This window comes from Gorilla gorilla, chromosome 8 (assembly GCF_029281585.2).
Source record: "Gorilla gorilla gorilla isolate KB3781 chromosome 8, NHGRI_mGorGor1-v2.1_pri, whole genome shotgun sequence".
Taxonomy (NCBI): domain Eukaryota; kingdom Metazoa; phylum Chordata; class Mammalia; order Primates; family Hominidae; genus Gorilla; species Gorilla gorilla.
In genome coordinates, this window is record NC_073232.2 from 13,787,129 (window position 1) to 13,812,660 (window position 25,532).

The 25,532-nt window shown below is 46.3% G+C and overlaps 1 protein-coding gene across 6 annotated transcripts; it reads left to right on the plus strand.

Moving 5' to 3' along the window:
• The first annotated feature begins 2,992 nt into the window (after positions 1-2,992).
• Positions 2,993-25,245, plus strand: AKR1E2 (aldo-keto reductase family 1 member E2). 6 transcript variants are annotated; one of them, XM_019034607.4, is made up of 12 exons: positions 2,993-3,059; positions 3,188-3,264; positions 8,938-9,105; positions 11,598-11,714; positions 13,909-14,043; positions 15,697-15,819; positions 17,967-18,064; positions 20,020-20,092; positions 20,656-20,739; positions 24,330-24,412; positions 24,504-24,578; positions 24,670-25,245. In XM_019034607.4, coding segments are annotated over exons 2-12 (1,008 nt in total). In that variant the 5' UTR covers positions 2,993-3,059; positions 3,188-3,213; the 3' UTR covers positions 24,671-25,245. The 6 variants fall into 6 exon arrangements, with proteins under 6 accessions (XP_018890152.2, XP_004049043.4, XP_063565919.1 ...); XM_019034608.4 differs by lacking the exons at positions 2,993-3,059; positions 3,188-3,264 and adding an exon at positions 4,350-4,592; XM_004048995.5 differs by lacking the exons at positions 2,993-3,059; positions 3,188-3,264; positions 24,504-24,578 and adding an exon at positions 4,331-4,592.
• The last annotated feature ends 287 nt before the right edge of the window (positions 25,246-25,532 follow it).

Here is a 25,532-nt window from a genome sequence, read left to right on the forward strand (position 1 = left end):
TGTAGCAGATGTGTGTTATTCCCTCAATGCATGCACCAGTGATGGGGATTTAGAATGAGCCACTGTGCAAAGATGCCCCAGAGAGACTATTCCCTATACATTATTATTCAGTGTAAGATATCCAATAAAGCAACTAGATAAAGAAATGCCTATATCTAAACCTAAAATATTCACTCACTCCCAGCGTTAACTTCCCTCATCCTTAAGAACAGGCCATCCATGGAGCTACCAAAATGCACTTTTAAAAAGTGTGTTCATGCTGCACTTCATATTCATGCTCCTTTTTCCCTTGACAATGTGTTATATGTTGAGAATCTTTAAATAAAACTGCTCAACCACCAAAAAATTATTTCTCCCCATTTCTATTCATCAGTACTTCTTATCTCGAAGGCTGATTTCAATGATCATTTATCCCTCACAACTTCATACAATTTCTTCCTTTTAGAGTCCCACTGAATATCATTTATATTTATCCCACGCTATTTTTTTATTCTAGTTTATATTACTACTTGTGAACTTTCCTAACCTCGTCTCCCAAACACACAAACCCTTTAGCTACTTCCATGGGAGGCTCTCTTATCTATTACTCTTCACACCCCCAGCCATGGGATATGCAGGAGACACTAATGGATCTAGTATATCACACAGGAAGCAGATCACCAGGAAGACACTTACAATCAGCAAATCCCAGTATCCACTAAAGACAGTGACAAGGGTAAAAAGACAATAGCTGAGAAGGAGGTAATAAGTGTTCATGAAGAATTTCTTAAGCCTCAGCATCTTAGCAGCTATAGCAGAATGCCATAACAAAGACAGAAGTATTTTGAGTGTGAAGTTATACCATGACATACAAATGCATCTGTCAATGAGGCCGTTAGGAATCTTCCAGACCAAAGGTCCCAAACACCCACCATAACCTTCTGATTCAATAGGGCACATATGGGGAAACTGTACTGTTAAAAAGCACTTCTACCAGGAAAAGGCAAAAAATGTCCCCTCACCACTCCTTCTCAACACTGTACTGGACATCCTAACTAATATAATAAGACAAAAAAGGAACTAAAAGGTATACAGGCTGGGTGCAGTGGCTCACGCCTGTAATCCCAGCACTTTGGGAGGCCAAGGAGGGTGGATCATGAGGTCAGGAGTTTGAGACCACCCTGACCAACAAGGTGAAACCCCATCTCTACTAAAACCATAAAAATTAGCCAGGCATGGTGATGCATGCCTGTAATCCCAGCTACTCATGAGGCTGAGGCAGGAGAATTGCTAGAACCCAGGAGGCAGAGGTTGCTGTGAGCCGAGATCCCGCCACTGCACTCCAGCCTGGGTGACAGAGTGAGACTCTGTCTCAAAAAAAAAAAAAAAAAAAAGAAAGATATACGGTTTGGGAAGAAAAAAATTAAACTGTATTTGTTCACAGGTGACATTATTTGCTATCTTAATTTCCAAAGAATTGATGAAAAGCTTCTGAAACTGCTAAGAAATTATAGCAACGTTGCAGAAGACAAGATTAATATACAAAAATCAACTATTTTCCTATATACCAGAATTCAACAAGTGGTATTTGAAATTAGAAGCACAGTACCATTTACATTAGCACCCCCCAAAATGAAATACTTATGTATAAATCTAACAAAATACGTATGAGTCCTATATAGGAAAACTACAAAACTCTGATGAAAGACGTAAAAATAAATAAATAAATCGAGTGATATTCCATGTTCATGAATATAAGGACTCAATATTGTCAAGACATGAGCAATCCCCAAATTGATCTAAACATTCAATGTAATCCCATCAAAATGTTACTAAATTATTTTGTGGATAAACTGAATCTATAGTTCATATGAAGAAGCAAAAGACACAGAATAGATAACTCAATATTGAAGGAAAAGAACAAAGTTAGAGGACTCACACTACCTGACCTCAAGACTTACAAGAAATCTACTGCAGTAATCAAGACAGTGTGGTATTTATGAAACAGGCAAATGGATCAATGGAACAAAATAGCACAGAAATAGATGACCACAAATATAGTATGCTGATGTTTGACAAAGGAGCAAAGGCAATACACTGGAGAACATTCAGTCTTTTCAACAAATGATGTTGGACATCCACATGCAAAAAAATAAATCCAGACACAGATCTCACACTCTTCATTAAAATTAACTCAAAGTGGATCGAAGGCCTAAATGTAAAACACAACACAACACTATGAAACCTCTAGAAAATAAGAGAAAATCTAGATGATCTTGGGTTTAGTGATTTTTTTATTTTTATTTTTTATATTGATTACTGTGTTCCAGGATATTCTAATTTACTAATTTTTATTTTAATTTTTTCTGTCTAGTCTCTGATTTTTTAATTTTAATTTTAATTTCAATTGTTTTGGGGCGACAAGTAGTGTTTGGTTGCATGGAAAAGTTATTTAGTGGTGATTTCTGATATTCTGGTGCACTCATCACCAGAGTAGTGTACATTGTGCCCAATGCCCAATGTGCAGTCTTTTATCTCTCACTCCCCTCCCATCATTCCCCCCAAGTCCCTGAAGTCCATTATATAATTCTTATGTCTTTGCAATGACTTTTAAAATACAACATCAAAGGGATGAGCCATGAAAGAAATAATTGATAAGCTCACTTCATTAAAATAAAATTTTTTTTTATTTTGCTAAAGACAATGTCAAGGAAATGAAAAGACAAGTTACAGAGAGACTGGGAGAAAATATTTACAAAGACACATCTAATAAAGGACTCTTATCCAAAATACACAAAGAACTCTTAAAATCCAACAATAAGAAAATGAATGACCCAAATAAAAAATGGGCAAAAGACTTGAAAACACACCTTATCAAAGATATACAGATAGCAAAGAAGCAGAGTAAAAGATGTTCAACGTCATAGACTTATGGAATTTCTGTTAAAACAATGAAATAGCATGACACACGATTGCAGTGCAGTAGAGCTTCCCCCAGGAATACTGTTCCCAGACTTGTGCAGGGCTGGTTCCCTCACTCTTTGCCTTTCTGTTTGCAGCATAAATGCCACTTCATTGAGGTGTTGAGGATTCCCTCACTCTGTCCCTTCCGCCTCTCACCACAAGCACCTGCTTTATTTTACTATAGCACCTGCTCTTTTTTTTTCTCATGCATTTGCTTTTATGCTCTGTCCATTCATTCCTACAGATGGTGAGCTCCTGAGGGCAAGGCCCATGCAGGTCATTTTCAGCATTGCACCCTGGCCTAACTTGCCCCGTGCACAGGTGAGTGCTCCAGGCACAGTTTCTGAATGAATAAATGAGAGTATCGAAGATCCCCCTTCCCACCTGTGAGGAGCTCACATGGTGGAGATGGATGCTCACAGGAGATGCAAGTTGGGTGGGAGGCAGGGGGACACCCAGAGTGACCCTGGGAGTTTCTCTGGCTGCAGCCGCCCCACTGAGCAGAATGGGCAGCGCCTCCCCTGATGGCCAGCACTGCAGACCCAGGCGAGGAACCTAGAAACAAAGCCCTCATCTGGGTGTGGGTGTCCTCAAGGTAGTAGGACTCCCAGGGCTGAGGGGGCAATGAAGGGGGAGCTGTACGCTCCAGGAGAGATAAGAGGGGTGTCGGAAGGCTCCCTTGACCCCTCTTTCCCTCCACTGGCCCGGGGGGAGCCCAGTCCACTCATAAGGGGGGTGTCCAGTCCACCCCATCCACTTCCAAACGGGGGCCCGAGGCTGCAAGCAAGGACGCTCCCCTCCACATGCAGGGCTCGGCCTCCCCTGCACCACCCAGGACCCCCGCTGTCCTGCAAGCCCCAGCCACTCTGGGCCGGGAAGGACCCCAGGGAGTGGAAGGCATTTTCCAACGGCACAGTGGGTCCCTGACGGGGAACCAAGGCCAGGCACGCTTCTCCCAGACTGGGGGCCTCGGGGCACCCGAGAATGGCCATCCTTGGTACAAGAGAGCGGGGACCCACTCCCGCGCACCCTGTGCCCCAGGGGACGCAGGACTCTGCACCCTGACCCTAGAGCTTGCCCTAGGATGGCCCGGCCATGGCGAGGCCCTGGAACGGTGAAGACTCTCTGCCCATCAACCTAGCACCTCTGCCCTACCCTCAGTCGCGTATGCACCCGGTGCGAGGGAGAAGGCAACCAGGAGGTCACGCCTAAGGGGGGCGTGAGCGGCAATGCCAGCCAATTGGAAAACTTTCCCTGTTCCTGCGTGGCTCTGCAAGCCAATCGAAAATTCCGTCGTCTATGCCGCCAGCCAATCAGGATGTCCAGAGCGCGGTGCTTCCAGCCATTTGGGACTCCAGCTGGCTCTGCGCCTCCAGCCAATCGGGGTGCCCGTCCTTGATACAACCAGCCACTCAGTGCCCGGCGCGCGACACCAGCAGCCAGTCAGGAAGCCCTGCGTCCATGCTTCCAGCCATTGTCGGAGTGTCAACCGTCACAAGGCACTTCCAGCCAGTCGCAACGGCGGGTCGCCAGCGCCGCAGTAGCTCGCGCGGTGCCTGTCGGTAGTCGCGTGCGGGGCGGCGGGGCGGCGGGGCGGCGGGGCGGCGGCCATGGGAGATATCCCAGCCGTGGGCCTCAGCTCCTGGAAGGTGACGCGGTCGCGGGCAGGGAGGCGCGCCTGACCTAGGGGAGCGCGGGACTTGGGGGCGCCCGATGGGACCCAGGCCGGGGCTGGGGAGAAGTGCGGCGGCCTCCCCTCCGCCTGGCCGACGCCCGGGAAAGGCGCTGCTGAGGTGGCCGCCCACCGCCCACACGCAGCCCGGCCCGGCCTTTCCTAAAACGGAGTCGGTGCTGCCCGCCGAGGCGCTCTCTGGGAGAAGCGGGGACCTCGGCAGCCAAGCCTCAGACTCTGGGGCTGCGGCCGCGGCGTTGGGCGGGGCTGCTCTGTGGAGAGGCCGAGCCCTTGAAGTTACTCAGATCTGGAGCGGGGATGCCGAGGGGAGGCCTTGGCGGCGCTGGACTGGGCCGGAACAGGGAACCTGGAAGCCTCCTCTCCAGCAAAGAGAGAAAGAAAAGTTGGGGCCGGGCGTGGGGTGCGGGCTTGTAATCCCAGCACTTTGGGAAGCTGAGGCAGTAGGATCGCCTGAGCTCAGGAGTTCAAGACCAGCCAGGTCAACATGGCGAAACCCTGTTTCTACAAAAAATGAACAAATCAGCTGGGCTTGGGGGTGCGCGCCTGTGGTCACAGCTACTCAGGAGGCTGAGGTGGGAGGATCACTGGAGACCAGGAAGTCGATGCTGCAGTGAGCTTTGATGGCGCCACTGCACTCCAGCCTGGGGGACAGAGCCAGACCTTGCTGGAAAAAAAAAAAAAAAAAAAAAAAAAGGAAAATTGGAATTGCTGATTAGGCTTTAAAAGAAACTTTGGGATCTCATGTTCTTCCCTGTTTAGAAGCAACCCGCCCTGATGCCTGAGAAAAAGGACATATCATCGCTCTGTGCATTTATGGGGTGCAGCGTAATGTTTTGAGCCGTGTATACAATTGCAATGTGGTTAAATCAAGCTAATTAACATATCTATCACCTCTCTCAGCTATTATTGTTTGTGGTGAGATGTTTGAAATGTCTTGTTATTTTGAAATACACATGTGTAGTAAATTATTGTTGACTGTTGGCATCCTAGTGCGCAGTAAGTCTTAAAAGCTGTGTCTCCTGTGTGTTTGAAACTTTGTACCCTTTGATCAGCAACTCCCCATTCCCTCCTTCCTCACCTCCCCCAGCCCCCAGCGTCTTATAACCACCATTCTATTCTATGACCTTTCTCTACTTTGAACTTCACAATTCCTGCCAGTGATTTGAGACAGCACTGACTAAAAAAGCGTTTAAAATTTGATCTTTAAAAAAAAAAAAAAGCTAAACTTAGTTGTTGATAAAAGCTATAAGAAGTCATATAGGAAGTTAGTTACTGAAGGAGTCAGAATGTTCAAGGCCTGCTCATGAAAATATTATTTAAATTATTTCTTCTACCTGCTTACCAACTCTTAGAGGGCTAGGAGTGTCGTTTTGTTCATATTGGTTCTCAGCATCTAGTAAAGGACGTGCATCTGTCAGCCCTTCATTCAGTAAGCACTTGATGGATTAAACTGTTGAGTCTCTTGTTTCCCTTTATTTCTGCAACAATTTGGTGCAGGAGTCCAGACTTTCGTGCACACAGGATAAGGAAAAACTAGTGAAAACTGTGCTTAACAGGTCAAAATATTCTATTTATTTTTCTTGGACTGCAGGTGCATCAAATTGGATTAATCATAATCACTCATCACTGGTCTATGCAAAGGCTTATTTTTACTTGTCTATTTTTAATAGTGAATGAACATCACAAACCTATCCGTTATCTGTTGCCCCAGAAATGCTGCATCAATGGCCAAACACCAGACCTCAGTGGTGTACAGCAGCAAGTGTATTCCTCCCACGCGGGAGGTCAGGAGAGCAGCTCTGTGGACCTTGGCTGGGCTCCCTCACTTGGGAGTTGGCTGGTCTCAGTTGGGATGGTTGGGGCTACTCCACTTGGCTCCACACACCTCCTGTCCTCGTGCGGTTAGTTAGGGAGTGTTCTCAAGATGACAGCTGAAGCACAAGAGAGCAAGGGGAGCGGTGAGCTGTCTGGAGACCTCAGCCTGGGCTCTTCATTGTTAGGGGCCACTTGATCCATCTGTGTGCCTGATCGGCACTGTCTTAATTACTACAGTTCCTTGATAAGCGCCCATACCTAGTAGGACAGGTCACCTCTCCCTGCTGTTGTAGATTTACAGTGTACAATTTGATGAGTTTTGACAGATGCATGTACCTGGGTCCTGGCTTTTTATTTTGGCACCTTACTCTCCACTGTAAGTTTTAGAACTAGCTTATAAGGTTCCATGAGAAACTTTATTGGGGTTTTGATTGGAACTACATTAAATCTGTAGACCAGCTTGGAGATAATTGACATCTTTGTAATGTTAAATCTTAACTTTTCTACAAGCATGGTATTCTTCTCTGTTAATAAATTGTCCTGAATATGGTTCATTTCTAACATCTTTTCATATGGTTGTATAGTTTTTCCTGAAGAGAATATATGTCTTTTGTTGGAATTATTATTGGGTTCTTGATAGTGTGTTATACTACTGGAAATTATATTTCTCTGAAATTACATTTTCTACTTGTTTCACCTGCTATATTCATTACACTTCCAGCCACTTTACTAAACTGTACTATTATTTCTGTTAATTTGTGTTACATTTGTTTGGATTTTCTACACAAATGATCATATCATCAGCAAATAACGGTAGTTTACTTTCCTTTTTTTCCAATCTTTAAGCTTAAAATTGCTTCTTCTTAGTTGTTTAGGTGCTTCTGGAAAGCACCTCCAGCACAGTGGCCATTATTGTTTTGTACCTGATTTTAAAGGATGTAAGATGGATATTTTTTAATATTGATACTCTTTATCAGATTAATTCTTTTCCCCAACTTACTGAGAGTTTAGATTTTGAATCTAAACTGGTATTGAATCTTAACAAATATTGATTGAGCTGACTTTTGTTTTTGTACTTTAATCTGTTAATATTGATGAATTACAGATTTTCTAATATCAAACCATCCTTAGATATCTGAGATACACTCAACATGGGTGTGGTATATTATCTTTTCATAAATATTGTTGCATCCAGTTTGCTTTTATTTTACTTAGGAATTTTGCAACGGTATTCATGAATAAGATGAATGTGTGACTTTTAATATTTTTGTCTGATTTTGATTCAGGGTTATGCTAGTTTTGTAGAATGAGTTGAGATAAGTCCGTCTTTTTCTGTTGTTTGAAAGTTTGTGTTAAACTGAGATGATTTTTTTCTTGAAAATTTTATGAAACTGGTGGTTTTCTCTTTTTTTTGAATTCCTTGCATTCTTTAATAATTATGTAACTATTCAAGCTTTATTCTTGGGTTAAATTTTTCTAGGAATTTTCCCATTTTATCTCATTTTTCCAAATTATTGACTTATAGTTATTGGTAATATTTTCTTTTAAGTCCATTTTATCTGCATGTTTTACTGTCCATTCATGTCAGTTTTTTAAAAAGTTGGCCTCTTCATCAACCTAGCCAGAAGTCTGTTTATTTTACTGAAGTTTTTCAAAGAACTGACTTCTGGTTTTGTTGATCTTCTCTGTTACATCTTTGTTTTCTATTTTATTGATGTTATTCTTAATCATATTTTTATCTTTCCATCCAATTTCTTGGGTTCTTTTTCTAACTTAAGATGGATACTTGGTTCATTAGCTTTCAACCACTCTGAATCTGTTGCCTATAAAATGAAGATAATTATGCTGCTCTAACTCCTAGGGTTACCGTGAAGCTCCAGTGAGAAAGTGCTTTGTGAACTATAAAGCCCTTGTCAGTCTTCAGTTTAATGAGACTGCAAACCCGCCCACCCCCACAGTCTTCCCTAGTTCTAGTCCCTTCCCTTGCCTGAGCTTCATTTAGAGTGACTGTTCTCTTTTCTGAACTACCTTATTGCTTGTAGCATTATACATTCATTTGGGTTTTGTTATATACTTCTTTTTGTATGGATACCTTCGTGTGAGTCTACACCTCAGCCTTTATTATTGGACGCTGTGGTATCTGAGTGTACAGGATAAATCTTAAGCCTCTTTGCATCTCAGTTATTATTCACTCTACACTTTTTTATTGCTTTGATCATTCAGGAAGCATACCATCTAGCTCAGTTTTCTGCAGACACTAAAAATAACCTATAGTTTTTTTCCCAAAATATGTAAAGGACTTGGAACTTAGATTATTCATAAATTCCTTCATAACTGATATTGCCTGTTTTTAGACTGATATACTAGTACCAAATTAGTGACTTAATTTTTTATGTATTATGTTGTCCACATGCTTGGGTGAAAGGGAAGATGTGTGTTGGATTCCTCTGACTGTGAGAAGACACTTTGTTTTGTTGGTTTTGCAGGCTTCTCCAGGGAAAGTGACTGAGGCAGTGAAAGAGGCCATTGACGCAGGGTACCGGCACTTCGACTGTGCTTACTTTTACCACAACGAGAGGGAGGTTGGAGCAGGGATCCGTTGCAAGATCAAGGAAGGCGCTGTAAGACGGGAGGATCTGTTCATTGCCACTAAGGTAGGGCTTCTCTGTGCAAGGCTGGCAGAGCTTGGGTAATGCTACATCTCTGGAGGGCTTTCTACTTTCTTTATGGGAGTTGATGACTTTGTTTCATACTCAAATCGGAATAAACAAGAATATTCACAGCTTCATGAGCGTGCTGAATTATATTGTGTGCAGGTTTGTTTCATATTATTTACTTGGTCATTCAGGTAGGAGTACACAGATATCCCCCAATTAACAATACATTATCAAAATTCAGTTAGTGATGGGCACTTTGACTACAGTGGTGAATAGGACAAAGTCCTAGCCCTCATGAAGTCTGTTTACACAGCGATTCCTAAATTCAGAATCACTGGGGTGATTGTTAAATGCAGATTCCAAATTCTACCCCACATCTGTTGAAGGAGAAACTCTGGGTGTGGAGGAAGCAGCTTGAGCACAGGCATAAGGCAGGAAGCAGCACGGCAGGTGCAGGGGTTTGTAAGAAGCTTGGTGTATTAGTCCGTTCTCATGCTGCTGTAAGAACATACCTGAGACTGGGTAGTTTATAAAGAAAAAGAGGTTTAATTGACTCACAGTTTCACATAGCCGGGGAGGCCTCACAATCATGGCAAAAGGCGAAGGAGGAACAAAGGCACATCTTACATGGTAGCAGACAAGAGAACGTGTACAGGGGAACTGCCCTTTATAAAACCATCAGTTCTCATGAGACTTATTCACTATCACCAGAACAGCATAGGAAAAACCTGCCCTCATGGTTCAGTTACCTCCCACTGGGTCCCTCCCATGACACGTAGGGATTATGGGAGCTGCAATTCAAGATGAGATTTGGCTGTGGACACAGCCAAACCAAATCACTTGGTCTCTCTGGACCACACAATGTCAGGTTGCAGGACTAATGAGAAGTGAGGCTGAGTGGTGGATGGGCTAAGCCATGAAGTTCAGCTGTGCCCTGTCAGGAGCTGTGCTTTTACCTAGAGACAGAGGAGCGCTGTTTCGTTTTTAAATAGGGCAGCTTGTATCATATGTGAGTGCAACTTGTGTTGTGTATAGGATATTTTAGTAGGTGAAAGAAGCTTGCATTTGAGGCAGAGGCAGGAGGCCAGGTAGGAGACATTAACAGCAGTGCAGGTGGAAGATGTTGAAGGCCTGCACTGGCACAGTGGGTGAGGGAGGGAGAAGAGGAAATGGATGTGGAGGGTATTGGGAGTCAGGACCTGTGGAAGATGCAGAGTGGACTACGATAGTGGAGAATTCAAGAATTCCTTTGCTTTTGATTTGGAAGCAGAATGTTAAGACCATGAGATCAGGAGTCATGGGTTCATGGTCTAGCTGCCATTCAGGAGCTGTGAGTATTAGGGATTAGATGGCTCAGGCTCACAGCTTCATTATTTGTAAAATGAGACTTTGGATTTGAGAGTTTCCTGAGTAACTTCCCAGCTAAAGTTTCATACCTCAAGATTCAATGTTGTTTCTATAGTTGAATTGCCTTCTGTTTTACTTTATGGAAGTTAATGTTCTTCAGGCACCATTGCTATCTGCACTAGAGCAGAGGGTGGTAAGAGAGCAGCCTTGGTGTGTGCTTGGCCAAGCGGGGAGAATGTCTTCTGAATAGTCCAGGTAGGGATGTGAGCAACTGGAGATTTCTAAGGCTCACCCTGCAATTTGGAGCAAGTTGCTTCTGTGTGGATCGTAGTCAGCAGTGGAAATATGTTCATTATTTTGGAAATTTGAAAAAGTCATAGAAATGTAATTAGAAATAAATAAATCACACATATACACACCACATGGAGACAACTGTGATTAACAATGGAATGCATTTACTTCCAGCATTCATTATTTTATTTTTGTGAAGATACTGTGCTCGTTTGTTTTCATTTATTTGATTCCCCTTTCTTTTACTTTCTTTTACTTTACTTTCATGTTTTTCCCTTGCTGTGATGGAGCCTTCAGGTTAGCTTATGTCACAGTCAATAAAAGTATAATGAGGGGAAAAACACAAGTTTTTCTACATAATGAGAGTGTGGAAGGAAATAGCTTAAAGAAGTAAGGCAGTGTGAGCTAACTCACCTATAGGCTAACCCACATGGTTACAGTGCCTTAGGAACAGAGAACCCTTAATACGGAGTCTGTGTAAGTGAGAAACACAAGATAGAGAGTCTTCTGATTTTTCGTCATATCTTTTCTGCCTGCAGGAATTTCATTTTCGTTTTTGTTTTTGGTCCCAGTGAATCCAAATAACCATCAAATATCTCTTGGATTCCTGAGCTTCCCTTGAGGAGGAGTCAGGCAGAAGGATCCCAGCTTTGGAGCCTCTCCCTGCAGTTGTCCTGGAACTCTTCTGAGGATAATGTCCCTGTCCTCCCATCAGAACTTGCCGTGTTGTATTTGTGGTCATCTCATCTTGGCTATTTTGGGTTCAAGACAGTAGCTTTGTGGGGCTACAGAATGGGTGCCATGCTGGCTGTGGGTGGGCATGTGTGACGCTGGTCCCCTCTCCTTTGTAGCTGTGGTGCACCTGCCACAAGAAGTCCTTGGTGGAAACAGCATGCAGAAGGAGTCTCAAGGCCTTGAAGCTGAACTATTTAGACCTCTACCTCATACACTGGCCCATGGGTTTCAAGGTACCGTTCAGTAGGTAGTTCGTTCTGCAGTTTGCAGGACCTTCCTCCCCGTGCTCACACGCTGTCTTGCAGTGGGGAGAGCATGGACCAGCATTCAGGGCAGGGGTTCCCAGGCTGCATCTGCCACATGCTAGCTGTGGCATTTGGGCAGTCCTCTTGATATCTCTGGGCCTCAGTTAAGGAGAGGCTTGGCTTGACCTCTGAGGCCCCCACAGGTCTGTCTTTCAAGCCAGTCGCTTTTTTTCCAAGCCAAGAGAGCAGTAGGTTTTTTTCCCTTAGGTTTTTAGGTGAAAGCAGTGATCAGATGAGGAAATACTGCTGCTCAGAGAAAGTTCCCAGTGAATTCCTAGGCCTTGTCTCTTCTTGCAGGTTCTTTTCTCTTTGGGGAGTAAATGCTGTTTTGCAATATGGGAGATATTTGCTTGTTCACCTGCAGCAGGGTCCAGTGGGTTGTGCTGGTAGTTGACTTTTCCACTTGGTTTTATTCTCTTAATTGCTTCACAGTGTGTCTGGAGCATGCATCTGAGCCATGGCTCTGTCACTAAGCTACCCCAGTCTGGCCGTGCAACTTCCCTACTCTAGGCAACCTGCTTCTGTCTCACACAGGTCCTGGCCAGGATGTCCCTGCATATTTGCCCTGGCCCGTGATGACAGCCTGCCTGGGCAAGGGCCTGGTCACACAGTTGACACCTGTGAAATACAGAAGCCCTTGCAGGGATGTTCTTCCTACAATGGAATGGGTGACTGCTGCTCAGCAGTCTTCTACATACCAACCTGTGAGAAGGTCCCTTTATGTGTGCCACACTGTTGGTTACTGTTTTAGAGTAAAATAACAAAAAACACTTCATTCCTAGCACAGCTTTACTTAACTAAGGCTTTGTATCTAGTTTCCATAAACGACGTGGGCAGCTGTCCGTTAGTCACACTGACTAAGAGGGGAAGATACCCAGAGGGCAAAACCAGAGTGATGTCTGTGCCTTGAAATTCATTGCATGCAGAAAATCATAATTGAAACAATGGCTGCAGCTATATTACACTCATTGCCAGCCAGCATTGTTGTAATTATGTACCCAGAACTATGTTAGGTACTTTACACATATTAACTCATTTAATTCTCATGACAGTTCTACAAAGTTGACACTATTAACATCCCTCTTGGAGAGATGATGAAACTAAGATACAGAAAGTTTAAGGTTTAAGTTAGATTATTGGAGCCCAGAAGCATATGCTCAGGTCAGACATTTGTTACACTTTCCTTGCCCTCATCCTTTAGCAGATTCCTGTCTTTGGATTTCTGGGTCGTAGAAAAGGAAAAGGTCTCAGATCATCCAGCAAATTACAGAAGAGAATAATGCAGCATCGTCAGCATGTCTTCTGGCCAGTAGGAACTGCTAGGCCTTGTGTGATGCTGGACAATTAGATCAGGGTCCGAGTATGAGTCCCGGGCTGCAATTTTGTGGAGGCTTGGATAAATGGCAACATGGGATGTAGCTTTAAAGTGAGACTGTTAGTTACTTCAGCTCATCATGGAAAATGCCTCTCTCGTGTATCAGGCTGGAACATGTGACATTCTTCCACTGTTGTTTAGGAGTGTGATTAGGTGTCATTAAATAAACATGCCTTTGCCATTCACCCTTAACATGCTATGTGGGAGTGTATGAGGGAGGTAGCTGGATTGCACGTCAGTGCTTCTCTGAAGGATGACTTTAGGTTCTTGCCCTTTCAAGATGTTTCTCTCTGCCCTCTACCTCCTGTGTACCTTTGTATTCTCACTTCCTTACCTGTCATCACGATGGGGATTCTAAGAAAGAAGACAAGACCCTAACAGTGGAGTTAGGAGAAGGTTGATTGGGCTCTATAAGATATGAAGAAAATGCACTCCTCACCCATTCTTTACCCGAAATTAGTAAACTATTTTCTGGAGGCAATGGGAGAGGACAACCTTGCATCAGTAAGGATACAGGGTCTTCCTTTCCCATCTTGTGAGAGATGAACAGTGAACATCAGGCTGGCAGAGGCTTTGCCAGCCATCCAGTCTACCAGCCATTGATCTTTTCTTAGAAAGGTGAAGACTGGGCCTGGTCACATGGCCAGGCTGGGGTTGCTTAGTGACAGGGCTGTGGCTTGGGTGCAGGTCTCCTGACACATGTTTTTTTTTTTTTTTTTCACACATCTCAACTCTCCTTCTTCGCAGCCTCCTCATCCAGAATGGATCATGAGCTGCAGTGAACTTTCCTTCTGCCTCTCACATCCTCGAGTGCAGGACTTGCCTCTGGACGAGAGCAACATGGTCATTCCCGGTGACACGGACTTCCTGGACACATGGGAGGTGAGCTGAGCCACACCACCAGGCAGCCTCATCCTGTGTGGGTCTCCACCCAGGATGCAGTGAGCCCTGAGCTGCTTGTGTTCAAAGACATCAAGGTTGTCTACCTGAGATGTGGGGTTTGTGAAGCAAACAAGGAATCAATCAATACCCGAAGAACTCAGAGACCTCAGTGACTTTCTTGTTACCTTTGGTTTGGTATGGTGCAGCTCTCTTGACACATTTGAGGGGTAGCTTGTTATAGACCTCACTTTTTTTCTCAAATATTTATTTATTTTTTGATTAAAAACCATATTTATTTCAGAAAATACAGGAGAGTTCTTCTGCATTAAACTAACATTAAAAATTTTATTTTCCCGGCACCCAGCAGTAACCACTGTTAATGTTTTATAGTTCCTTTTTCTCTCAAGCATTTCAGAGTGATAAAGTTGGCAGCATGGAAGCTCAGGCTGGGGAGGTGAGACCAGTGTCGGGGAAGGTTACCAAGTGTCAGCCCATTTCCAGAGTTCAGACCAAAAACAGCCCTTTACTGCAGGGGCTTGCAGTAAAGACTTGAGCAGGAAATTAAGGAGGTGGTGGATTTGAGAGGTTCCTGGAAGTCGACCCACAGGCTGGGGTGGGTCTCAGGCTTGGGCTCCAGCATGGCTGACCGAGCACGTGTGGTCTTACGGTCTTGCTAACCATCATGTGGGATGGGACATCACATTTGAGGCCCAAGAAGAAAGTAAGCTTAAGCTTAAGCTTGCTGAGGTTAGGACAGAGCTTGCTGGGTGAAGCTCTCCAGGGAGGAGGCCAGAGGGAACCCTCGGACAGGGAGGAGTCCCAGGCTAGGCTCCCCCCATCAATAGAAGACAAAGACTGACCTAAGGTATCTGAGATGTCAGGACCAGGGCCCATGGGCCTCAACCCTTTCTGTCACAATGTTTTATGTCCTAAAAGATTTGGGTTAAACTCTAGGGTGCTCATGTAGCACCAGCGAGGTTCCGGTGATTGTTGCAGAGTTGAGGCAATAACTAACTGCTGCATGTTGGCCCATTGGTCACTCAGGACTTGCTGCTGACTACGGACCCTGGCACGAAGCCATGCTCTTCCTGAAGCTCAGGGGCAGCCTGGCTTGCTGGTCAGTGACCAGCTCAGAGCTTTAGGTTGCTCTGCCCTAAAGTGTCTTAAAATAGTAAGTGGAGAAGGTGGGATAGGAGAATGATGATGTATCCGTGTGCTTAAGAAGGTCAGTGTCTCAGTGGAAAGAAAGGTGAACAAATAAAATCCGCAGCAGACATGCTTGCCAGACATCAGGAGGAATAGGAACAAGAAGAGCTCACATGTGTCGAGTGCTGGACGCCAGCCTTAGCTGACACTTCCTGTGATTCCACATAACCCCTAAACATCCCCGTGGCACAGGCCGTGTAGACCTGTCCTGAAGCTGAGAAAATTGGGGCCAAGTGAGGCCATGCAACTTGCCCAGCATCCCCTAGCCAGAAAAGATGGGACTGAAATCAGACCTTGAGTGCAGAAATGCTTTTGAAGCTTCAAGTAAAATGTTGTAAAAATATTGGGTCCAACCAGTTTTAGAATACCATACAGAACTGCTGAGGGACGTAGATTGTCAGTGCAGTAGACAGAAGCTTCACACCCAGCGGAGTCGTTCTCTTATAGGCCATGGAGGACCTGGTGATCACCGGGCTGGTGAAGAACATCGGGGTGTCAAACTTCAACCATGAACAACTTGAGAGGCTTTTGAATAAGCCTGGGTTGAGGTTCAAGCCACTAACCAACCAGGTAAGCCGATGGAAGCATCAGAGAATTTAACCTGTGTGGCTGGTCCCCCAGCTGCCACCTCCACAGGGCTTTTCTGGAAATGGAAGAATGGGTGAAGCACAAAACAGGCCTGTTCTCCTCTGGCAGCACTCAGAATGGTGACTAAAGGCAGCAGCTAGGCAAGTGGCTTTCTTGAAGGTGCGTCTGGGTAGATGGTACTGTTGGCAGGCAGGGCATGAGCTGGCGCTTGGCCCTCCATGTGCAGTGCAGGCAGGTCACCAGGTGTACTCAGAAGCAGTCAGGGTCCTAGCAGGTGCCTCACCCTTATCCAGGAACATGGGCCTCCCCTCTACCTCTTCCCAGCCTGCAGACTGCAGCAAGAAAGAGTGGATGACCAGATGGCTTCACGCCAGGCTCACAGGCTGCTGAAGCTGATGCAGGCACTTCGTTTTTTTAATGCAGAGAAAAGACTTGTGGGGAAATAACTATTGTATTTTCTAGACTAGCTTTGTATGTTCAAAGATCATTTATACAGTACTTAAGCTTTTTATTGAAGAGTAGAAGTGCACATGTGAAAATGGAACTGTATAAATTCTCATAAACTGAGCATAGCTCTGGGACCAGCATCCAGCTCAGTAAACAGCACGTCCAGTGCCCCTGTAACCACTGCCGAGCACAGCATCATTCCCATTTCCAGCAGCTGGGATTCACGTCTGAACTTTACACAGGTAAAATAAAATAATAATGCAACATAAACCCCTCTGTGCTCACCTCTTTCACACAGCACTGTGTTTCTGTACATGTGATTGTAGATAGTGCTCTCTTATTTCTTGTGGTATTCTGTTTTGTGAATTAACCACAATTGAGTTATCCATTCTGCTGTTAATGGGCACTTAGACAGTTTCCAGTTTGGGACTATTAAGAATAGAGCATCACGTTCTATTTTTTTGAATAAATATGCTTTTTAAAAAAGTTCTGTATGGAGTAGATGCAGAAAAGTGTGTGAATCATAAAAGGCATACATAGCTTGATGAATTTTTGCAAGTGAACAAACTCAAGTATTCAGCACCCAGAACAAGAAAAAAGCCCTCAGCCATTCGGTAGCTCCCCTGGGTCCTGTTGTAGCCACCACCATGAAGAGCAACCTGGCTTGTGACCCAGCTTCTCATGTAGTTCAGCTTTGCCTTGTATACAACCCTATATACATAAGTTTTGATATATGTTTATTTGGATAGTAGCCTCTGTTTTGTGTCAGTATTTTTAGTTGTTCAGCACTTTAAATACCTGGGAATGATTATGGCATAGTCTGAGTAGACAAGGTGGGGTGGAGGGTCTGCTTTCTGTTAGGTTGATGGACACCCAGGAACACAGGATGTGGAAGGCTCCAGAAGGGCTGGCCTCTCTTTTGGAGGCTTTCCAAACAGGCTGATCTTGATGAGCTTGGCATGTTCCTGAGAGCAAAAGCACTATTCATAGTTCTCTGTAATTTACACTAAATAACTATTTATTTTAAATCTCCTTATAACCTGGAATTATATGTGAGAGTTTGGAGAATGTGCAAGAGACAAAGATCCTGCTCTCTAGCTTCTTAAAATGTTCATTCAAGTCACCTGTAGCATGTATTTGTCACATGTAGTTCCTCAATTTCATTCATTCATTCAGTGGATATATTTTTAGCACTTCCTACATGTCTAGATTGTTCTTAGTGTTGGTGAGACATCATGAACAAAGCAAATTCAAACAAAAATCTCTATCTTCATGAGGCTTAGATCTTGGTGACACAGAAAAACAGTAAGCAAATATGTAAAATCTATGAGATGTCAGATAGTGATAGGTGCTGTAGAGGAAAATAAAGGCCGGGGGAGATGAGAGCTATGGTGTGTTAACAATCTTTACCTGAGTGCTCAGGGAAGGCCCTGCAGAGCAGGTGGTATTGGAACATTCAGATGATGTAGGTGTCCCCAAGGCCGTGGACTCAGAGACCATGACACCTGCTGGCCTCTTGGAGATTGCTCTGTCCAGACTCCTCACAACAGAAACACTTAGGCCTGGAGCTGGGCCCCATGGCTACTCGGTGGCAGCCAAGACTTTGACGCAGGTCTTCTCTTGTAGAGCTTTTCTTGAACACTAGTGGTCTGAATTTTATGTAAGCTGTGATTCTGTTATAGATTGAGTGCCACCCATATCTTACTCAGAAGAATCTGATCAGTTTTTGCCAATCCAGAGATGTGTCCGTGACTGCTTACCGTCCTCTTGGTGGCTCGTGGTAAGGATACATCAGTGGTGTGTTAGTCAGAGTCCAACTGGGAAGTAGATGCCACCTTCCCATTTCCTTGGGATGATTGAGGAAGGGCTTAATTGAGGTTTTGACAGGGTGTGGAGGGACGGTACTATAGGGGGCTGTCCACACCTCTCAAGCCTGGGGTTGAAGGCATGGTTTATTATTGGAAGCCAGGGAGTGGCTGTGAGTGGGCTGCCCTGGGAGGGTCAGGACCTCTTCAGGGACGTAAATCAGCCTGGAGTGACCCCTTTGCTGAGTTCCCCACCAGGGTGTCAGTCCCCTTCTGACCTCCTGACAAGGATGCTCCCCAGGCCTCTCCGTGGTTGGATGAGGCAAAGCCTGCTGTCATCTTTACCCAGGCCCTCCTGCAGCTGTACTGTGCTCCCAAGATCAGCTAAGGGACCTCCAGCCATTCAGCCACCTAAGCCAGAAGCTTGGAAATCATCCCTTCCCACATCCCGAGTCCAATCCAGCACCAAAGTCTATTGATTATTCTGCCAGGAGAAGATGGACTTTGTTTCATTATTTCATTTCTGCCATCACTGTCACTGCCTTAGTTAAGTAGAATTCCCGAGGTCATTAGAGGAGCCCCTCAGCTCCCTCCCTGGCCCACTCCATTCCAATCCATTGCTCCCAGGGGGAGCTGAAAGGAGCTGTCTCTTTCCTTTCCTGTGATCATATCACTTTCCTGGGAAAAATTCTTCAGGTCTTGGTGTGGCCTGTGAGATGCAGCCAGCCTGACCTCTGCCTGCCTCTGGCCTCATTCCTCCCCATCCCTGTGAACATCCTGGGCTTCACCACATGAAGCTGCTGTGGGGTCCTTGGATAGAACATGTTTTCTCACCTCTGTGCCTTTGCAAATACTGTTCTCTTTACCCACAAATCTTTTTTTTTTTAAATCTGGCAAACTCCAGTTTCTAATTTAAGGTTCAGTCCAGCATCATCTTCTCCAGGAAGCCCTCCTGACCCCTTATTTATGTTTCTTACACAGCCCTTGTCACACTGTCTTGTGATTTTCTTCTCAGTCCCTTCCACTAGTCAAAACAACCAGAGTGCAGGTATCTTGTTTATTCTTCTCTTCCCAGCTTCTAGCTCAGCACCTGGGAAACATTGGGAACCCCGAAAAGGCTGAAATTACTTGAGTTTTATCACCTGTGTGTTTTCCTTGTGAAGTGGGGCATGTGTGTTTGAACTTGGAACTAGCTGGAGAGTCCCTAGAAGTCTGGGTCCATTCCACAGCTGAGCTTTGGGGTAGCGGATCCTCTGATGGAGTGAGTCAGGGAGCTCTCAGACTGACTGGGGTGGGCAGCTGGGCACTCTGGTTCCTTCAGGAGACCTTGAGGACGATACTAGCACAATGCCTGAAACAGGGTGATGGCTCAGTACACACTTGTTAAAAAACTGAATCCTCAGAGTTCTCAGGGCCCACCTGTGCCTGAGCAGAGGATGCACAGAGACTCTATGATCATCTTCAAAATCACTTTTAAAGGTTCCACATGTTCACAATATTCACTTTTTAGTAGTATTTTGGGCGAACTTTTCTGAAAGTATCATCATCAACAAATATCGATTCGCTGTGCTGTGCCAGGGTGTACAGTAGAAGCTGAGAAGTCAGAGAGCCCTGAGAGTCAGGGGGAGTCAAAGCTTGAGAGCCCACTGGCTGCATGCGCTGACATGGCCACCTGGTTCTTGAGGAAAAGCACCAAATACACATGAAAAGTGATGTCATGTAGCCTTGTTCACCAAAGTGTTAGCAGTGGTTATCTCCATACTGGAAATGTGGGGCGATGTGCTTTTCTGCATTTTAAAATTTCCTGTAGTCAGCATGTGTCATGATCAGAAAATAAATCTTTCATTTTGGACAAAGATTTCTTCTTTCTAAAGAAAGGGGCATCCATGTTGGATCTCCTGGCTCACCCCCCTGTGCTGTGTCTCTCTAGTGAGGGGGTTGACCTGATAGACGACCCTGTGATCCAGAGGATTGCAAAGGAGCACGGCAAGTCTCCTGCTCAGGTAGGGAGGGAGGGCTGTTCTGAGCCGGGTGGGGTTCTCTGACCGCTCCACATCCTTGGGGAGTCCTGGGGCTTGGCAGGTCCCAGGAAGGGACTGGCTCACCCAGGTGAGTCCATGACTCATTAGGACCTCCCAGCGTTAAGCAGAATTTGGTCTGCAGCCGTATTCCTAGTCACTCAAGCCATGTACTCTTGCCTCCGAGCCTGTCTAGACTCAGAGGAGGAGTTTCCAGGCCTTCTCCCTCTGCCCCACCAACTGCATGCATGGTTAGTATGAGATGGTACAGAAAAGTTATTTATTCTAGTCTTTTTTGTTCTAATGTCCAGTGGGGGGCTGGGCGCATGTTAAGGAATTCTCATTAAGCAGATTCTCTGATCTCCTCCTTGAGCTGATGGCTGTCATTACCAACATATTGACAGAGCTGCTCAGTAAATGCCAGTAACAGTAGCTGCTGTCATTGATTTTTGGACTCTTACTGCATGATAAAACTCACATGTTAGAAAATAACTTAGACTACATGGGATTTCCCTTTGTGTGATAGTAGACTTTTTGTTTCCTTGCAGATTTTGATCCGATTTCAAATCCAGAGGAACGTGATAGTGATCCCCGGATCTATCACCCCAAGTCACATTAAAGAGAATATCCAGGTAGGTGTTTTCCTTCTTTTATTTAGCGGGTTTCAGATCATGTGTTAGATGGGAAGGGATGACTGCTGTAGCATACAGCCTCAGGGCCGCGGGGCTTGATGCAGCAGGGGCCTCTCCCTCTGCACTGTGGGTGTTGGTGGTTGACCTTTCCCTCAGCGATCAAAGGACCCAGGCTCTTTCCCTCTTAGGGCTCTCTGTCCCCTAGGGTGTTGGTGTCTTCTCCATCCAGCCCAAGATTAGGAAGGAAGGAAGAGCATCTTGTTGGGAAGATTTGTATGGGCCAGGCTGCAGGTCTCTTGTAGTGGTTAGAATTGAGCATTGCTGACTGACCGGCATCTGCTCCACATGGTGTGTCCGGAATTGGTGGGTTCTTGGTCTCACTGACTTCAGGAATGAAGCCGCAGACCCTCGCGGTGAGTGTTACAGTTGTTAAAGGTGGTGTGTCTGGAGTTTGTTCCTTTTGATGTTCGGATGTGTTTGGAGTTTCTTCCTTCTGGTGGTTCATGGTCTCACTGGCTTAGGAGTGAAGGTGCGGACCTTTGCTGTGAGTGTTACAGCTCTTAAGGTGGCGCGTCTGGAGTTGTTCGTTCCTCCCGGTGGGTTCGTGGTCTTGCTGGCTTCAGGAGTGAAGCTGCAGACCTTTGCGGTGAGTGTTAAAGCTCATAAAGGCAGTGTGGACCCAAAGAGTGAGCAGCAGCAAGATCTATTGCAAAGAGCGAAACAACAAAGCTTCTGCAGTGTGGAAGGGGACCCCAGCGGGTTGCCACTGCTGGCTGGGGCAGCCTGCTTTTATTCTCTTATCTTGCCCCAGCCACATCCTGCTGATTGGTCCATTTTACAGAGAGCCTAGTGGTCTGTTTTGACAGAGTGCTGATTGGTGCATTTACAATCCCTGAGCTAGACACAAAGGTTCTCCACCTCCCCACTAGATTAGCTAGATACAGAGTGTCAACACAAAGGTTCTCCAAGTCCCCACCAGAGTAGCTAGATACAGTGTTGATTGGTGCATTCACAAACCCTGAGCTAGACACAGGGTGCTGATTGGTGTGTTTACAAACCTTGAGCTAGATACAGAGGGCCTATTGGTGTATTTACAATCCCTTAGCTAGACGTAAAGGTTCTCCAATTCCCCACCAGAGATCCTAGATACAGAGTGTTGATTGGTGCATTCATTCACAAACCCTGAGCTAGACACAGGGTGCTGATTGGCGTGTTTACAAACCTTGAGCTAGATACAGAGTGCCGACTGGTGTATTTACAATCCCCTAGCTAGACATAAAGGTTTTCCAAGTCCCCACCAGTCAGGAGCCTAGCTGGCTTCACCCAGTGGATCCCGCACGGGGTGCAGGTGAAGGCGCCTGCCAGTCCCGGGCGGTGTGCCGGCACTCCTCAGCCCTTGGGTGGTCGATGGGACCTGACGCCATGGAGCAGGGGGTGGTGCTCGTTGGGGAGGCTCCCGCTGCACAGGAGTCCACGGAGGGTCGGGGGAGGCTCAGGCATGGCGGGCTGTAGGTCCCGAGCACTGCCCTGCGGGGAGGCAGCTAAGGCCTGGCGAGAAATGGAGCGCAGCGCCGGTGGGCCAGCACTGCTGGGGGACCCAGCACGCCCTCTGCAGCCGCTGGCCCGAGTGCTAAGCCCCTCATTGCCCAGGGCCGGCAGGGCTTGCCAGCCACTCCGAGTGCCGGGCCCACCAAGCCCACACGCACCTGGAATTCGCGCTGGCCCGCAAGCACCACGCGCAGCCCCTGTTCCCACAGGCGTCTCTCCGTCCACACCTCCCCGCAAGCTGAGGGAGCCGACTCCGGCCTCGGCCAGCCCAGGAAGGGGCTCCCACAGTGCAGCGGCGGGCTGAAGGGCTCCTCAAGTGCCACCAAAGTGGGAGCCCAGGCAGAGGAGGCGCAGAGAGCTAGCGAGGGCTGTGAGGGCTGCCAGCATGCTGTCACCCCTCAATGGGGGCCTGGCCTAAGGTGCCCTCTGTGCCCTGCAGGGCAGCTAGGATTGCCCCTGGGAGGACATAGGCTGGGGAAGATTATCTGACCCTCCCATGGGAGGAGCCACCGAGTGAGCAGCTCAGCAGGTGGCAGGGGGCCACATCGCCCCAGTTCTGCCCTTCTGCCCTCGTGGCTCTCAATGCCCGGGATCCCCATGGCCTAGCAAAAGTGAATGTGACACGGGGACCTCGGGCCCAGCTGAGATGCCCCCATTCCTCTGTTAGGTCTGCTACACACTGAGGGGAAATGCCATCCTCAGGCAGTGAGACAGGACCAGGCTGACGTGAGACCTGAGGGCCAAAGCCGAAGTGATCTGATGGCTGAGGACAGACAGCAGTGGCGGGTTAGGAGGGGCCGGAGGAAGTGCTTATGCTGTCAGGAGGAGGTGGGAGCTGGGTCCACAAGACTGACCAGGGAGGAGAAAGGCGTCCAGTGCAGGGGGCTGCCCCGGCCCACCCCCTGTGGCCCCAGTGCCGCTCAGAACTGCTGCTGCAAGGCTGCCTACCCTTTATAGGGACTCTTCTAGAACTGCTCGCTGTTCCCCTTAAACCCAATAATCCACCTACCCCCGGCCCCAGCACTCCCCACTCCCTCCAGATGACACGCTGAGGCTACTTTCTCCTGCCCTCAGGAGGGGAAGGCTCTTGTGTGGGAGAGGCTGGGGTGCTCCATGTCCTTGCACTGGAATCACTCAGTGCACCCCTCCTCCCGCCGCAAGACAGCCACTCTGCCAGGCCGGGGTGGATGCTGATGCTGTGGCCATGGGTCCTGTTCCTCAGTGTGTGGGGACAACAAAAGGGGAGGGAAGGGCTGAGAAGAATACTGTTTTCAAGGAAGAAAAATGGATCACTCAGAAAACGTACTCTGTGATATGGGTACTATTGGAGTTCATAGTCCCAGGGCCAAGTGGGTCCCTAGTTGGCAGGTGTATGGAACAAATTGTTTTGTTGGGGTTTTGAGGGGTAGCAGAGTCAGTGGGAAAAATTCTGTGCCATACCTTTTTTTTTTTTTTTTTGAGATGGAGTCTCACTGTGTCATCCAAGCTGGAGTGCAGTGGTGCGATCTCGGCTCACTGCAACCTCCACCTCCTGGGTTCAAGCGGTTCTCCTGCCTCAGCCTCCTGAATAGCTGGGACTAGAGGCATATGCCACCATGTCTGGCTAATTTTTAAATTTTTAGTAGAGATGGGGTTTCACCATATTGGCCAGGCTGGTCTCAAACTCCTGACCTCGTGGTCTGCCCATCTTGGCCTCCCAAAGTGCTGGGATTACAGGCGTGAGCCACCGCGCCCAGCTGCTATAACTTTTAACAATTCCCATATGTCCTTTATTCCACTAAGATGAGTGCAGTATATATTTCCATCTGTCCAAGGCTTCCTAAATGTAGCCAAGGCCAAGCCAACACCAGTCACATGATCAAAATCAAAGGGCATTTGGGGAATCCAGGCTGTGATTCAGGGAAGTTCCAAGTGTCTGATGAAGTGTTTGTTTTACATCTTTGTGTCCCTTGCAGGTCTAGCACTGTGCTATGTAGGTAACATGTGCTCCATTAAATGTGAATTAAACTAAGTTTTCTACAAACATTGTGTTTTGGTTCCAGGTGTTTGATTTTGAATTAACACAGCACGATATGGATAACATCCTCAGCCTAAACAGGAATCTCCGACTGGCCACATTCCCCATGTAAATATGGCTCCTTCTTTTTAAAATAGAGGGAAGAATATACAGATTGAATGATTGGTGTCTGAATAGGTATTTATCATACACATTTTAGATTAATTAAACCTTCTCCTTATAATTATTTCCTGTTTGAAGATGAGCCACTGAATGAAGCTAATTTCATGCACTGGTGAGTTTAAAAGTATATATCATTTAAAATGTTTCTCTTAAAAAATAATCACTCTTTGTTCCTATTTTTGATTTGTTTTTCTGTTTTTCAGAACTAAAAATCACAAAGACTATCCTTTCCACATAGAATACTGAGGACAGCTTCCCCTTCCTTGTTTCTGCTCAGCCCAGATGCACAGACACCATTGGCAATGTTGACCCTCCTCTGTCATCACAGCGCCAGGGCAGCTGTGCCTGGGACAGGAGCCACACAGTCAGAGGGGGGTGCAAGAGCCGCCTTCTCTGACAAATCTGGAGAATTGAGTGTGTTCTAAGTGAAGGCAATGGGGTTTCTCCAAGACAGCCTGTGTGGCCTCTACTCTGAACAAATACACTGATGAGTCATCAATGAAATTTGCCTTCACATTTTAAGAAAACTTTATCTTATGGAGTTATTTAAGCCATCTACAGAGCTGAGGAAACAGTGTAATGTGTCTCTGCCCCATTGCGCAGCTCCACCCATTGTGCCCCAGGCCAGCCCGCATCACCTTCACTTCCTTCTGTGCCCTGCCAGTGACCCCCAGGTTATTCTAAAGCAGAGTCCTTCCCTTCCCCCAGTGGGAAGGAAAATGGGATAAGTCTGGGACACTGTTTCAATTCAATAAAGAGGCTTTTTTCTTCCTTAAAAATCTGAATTTTAATTTCTTTTTTTTTTTTTTTTTTTTTTTGAGACAGTCTCACTATGTCACCCAGGCTGGAGTATAGTCAAGTGATCTCAGCTCACTGCAACCTCCGCCTCCTGGGCTTAAGTGATCCTCCTGCCTCAGCCTCCCAAGTAGCTGGTTAATTCCTAAATACTAGTTTTTAATACGGTCTTCTGATAAGTCAGATTATACCTGGGGAACCCCCATAGCGGAGATGAAATACAGCTCACTTTCTCACATCTGCTCATTCAGCCTGTTTGGATTCATGTATC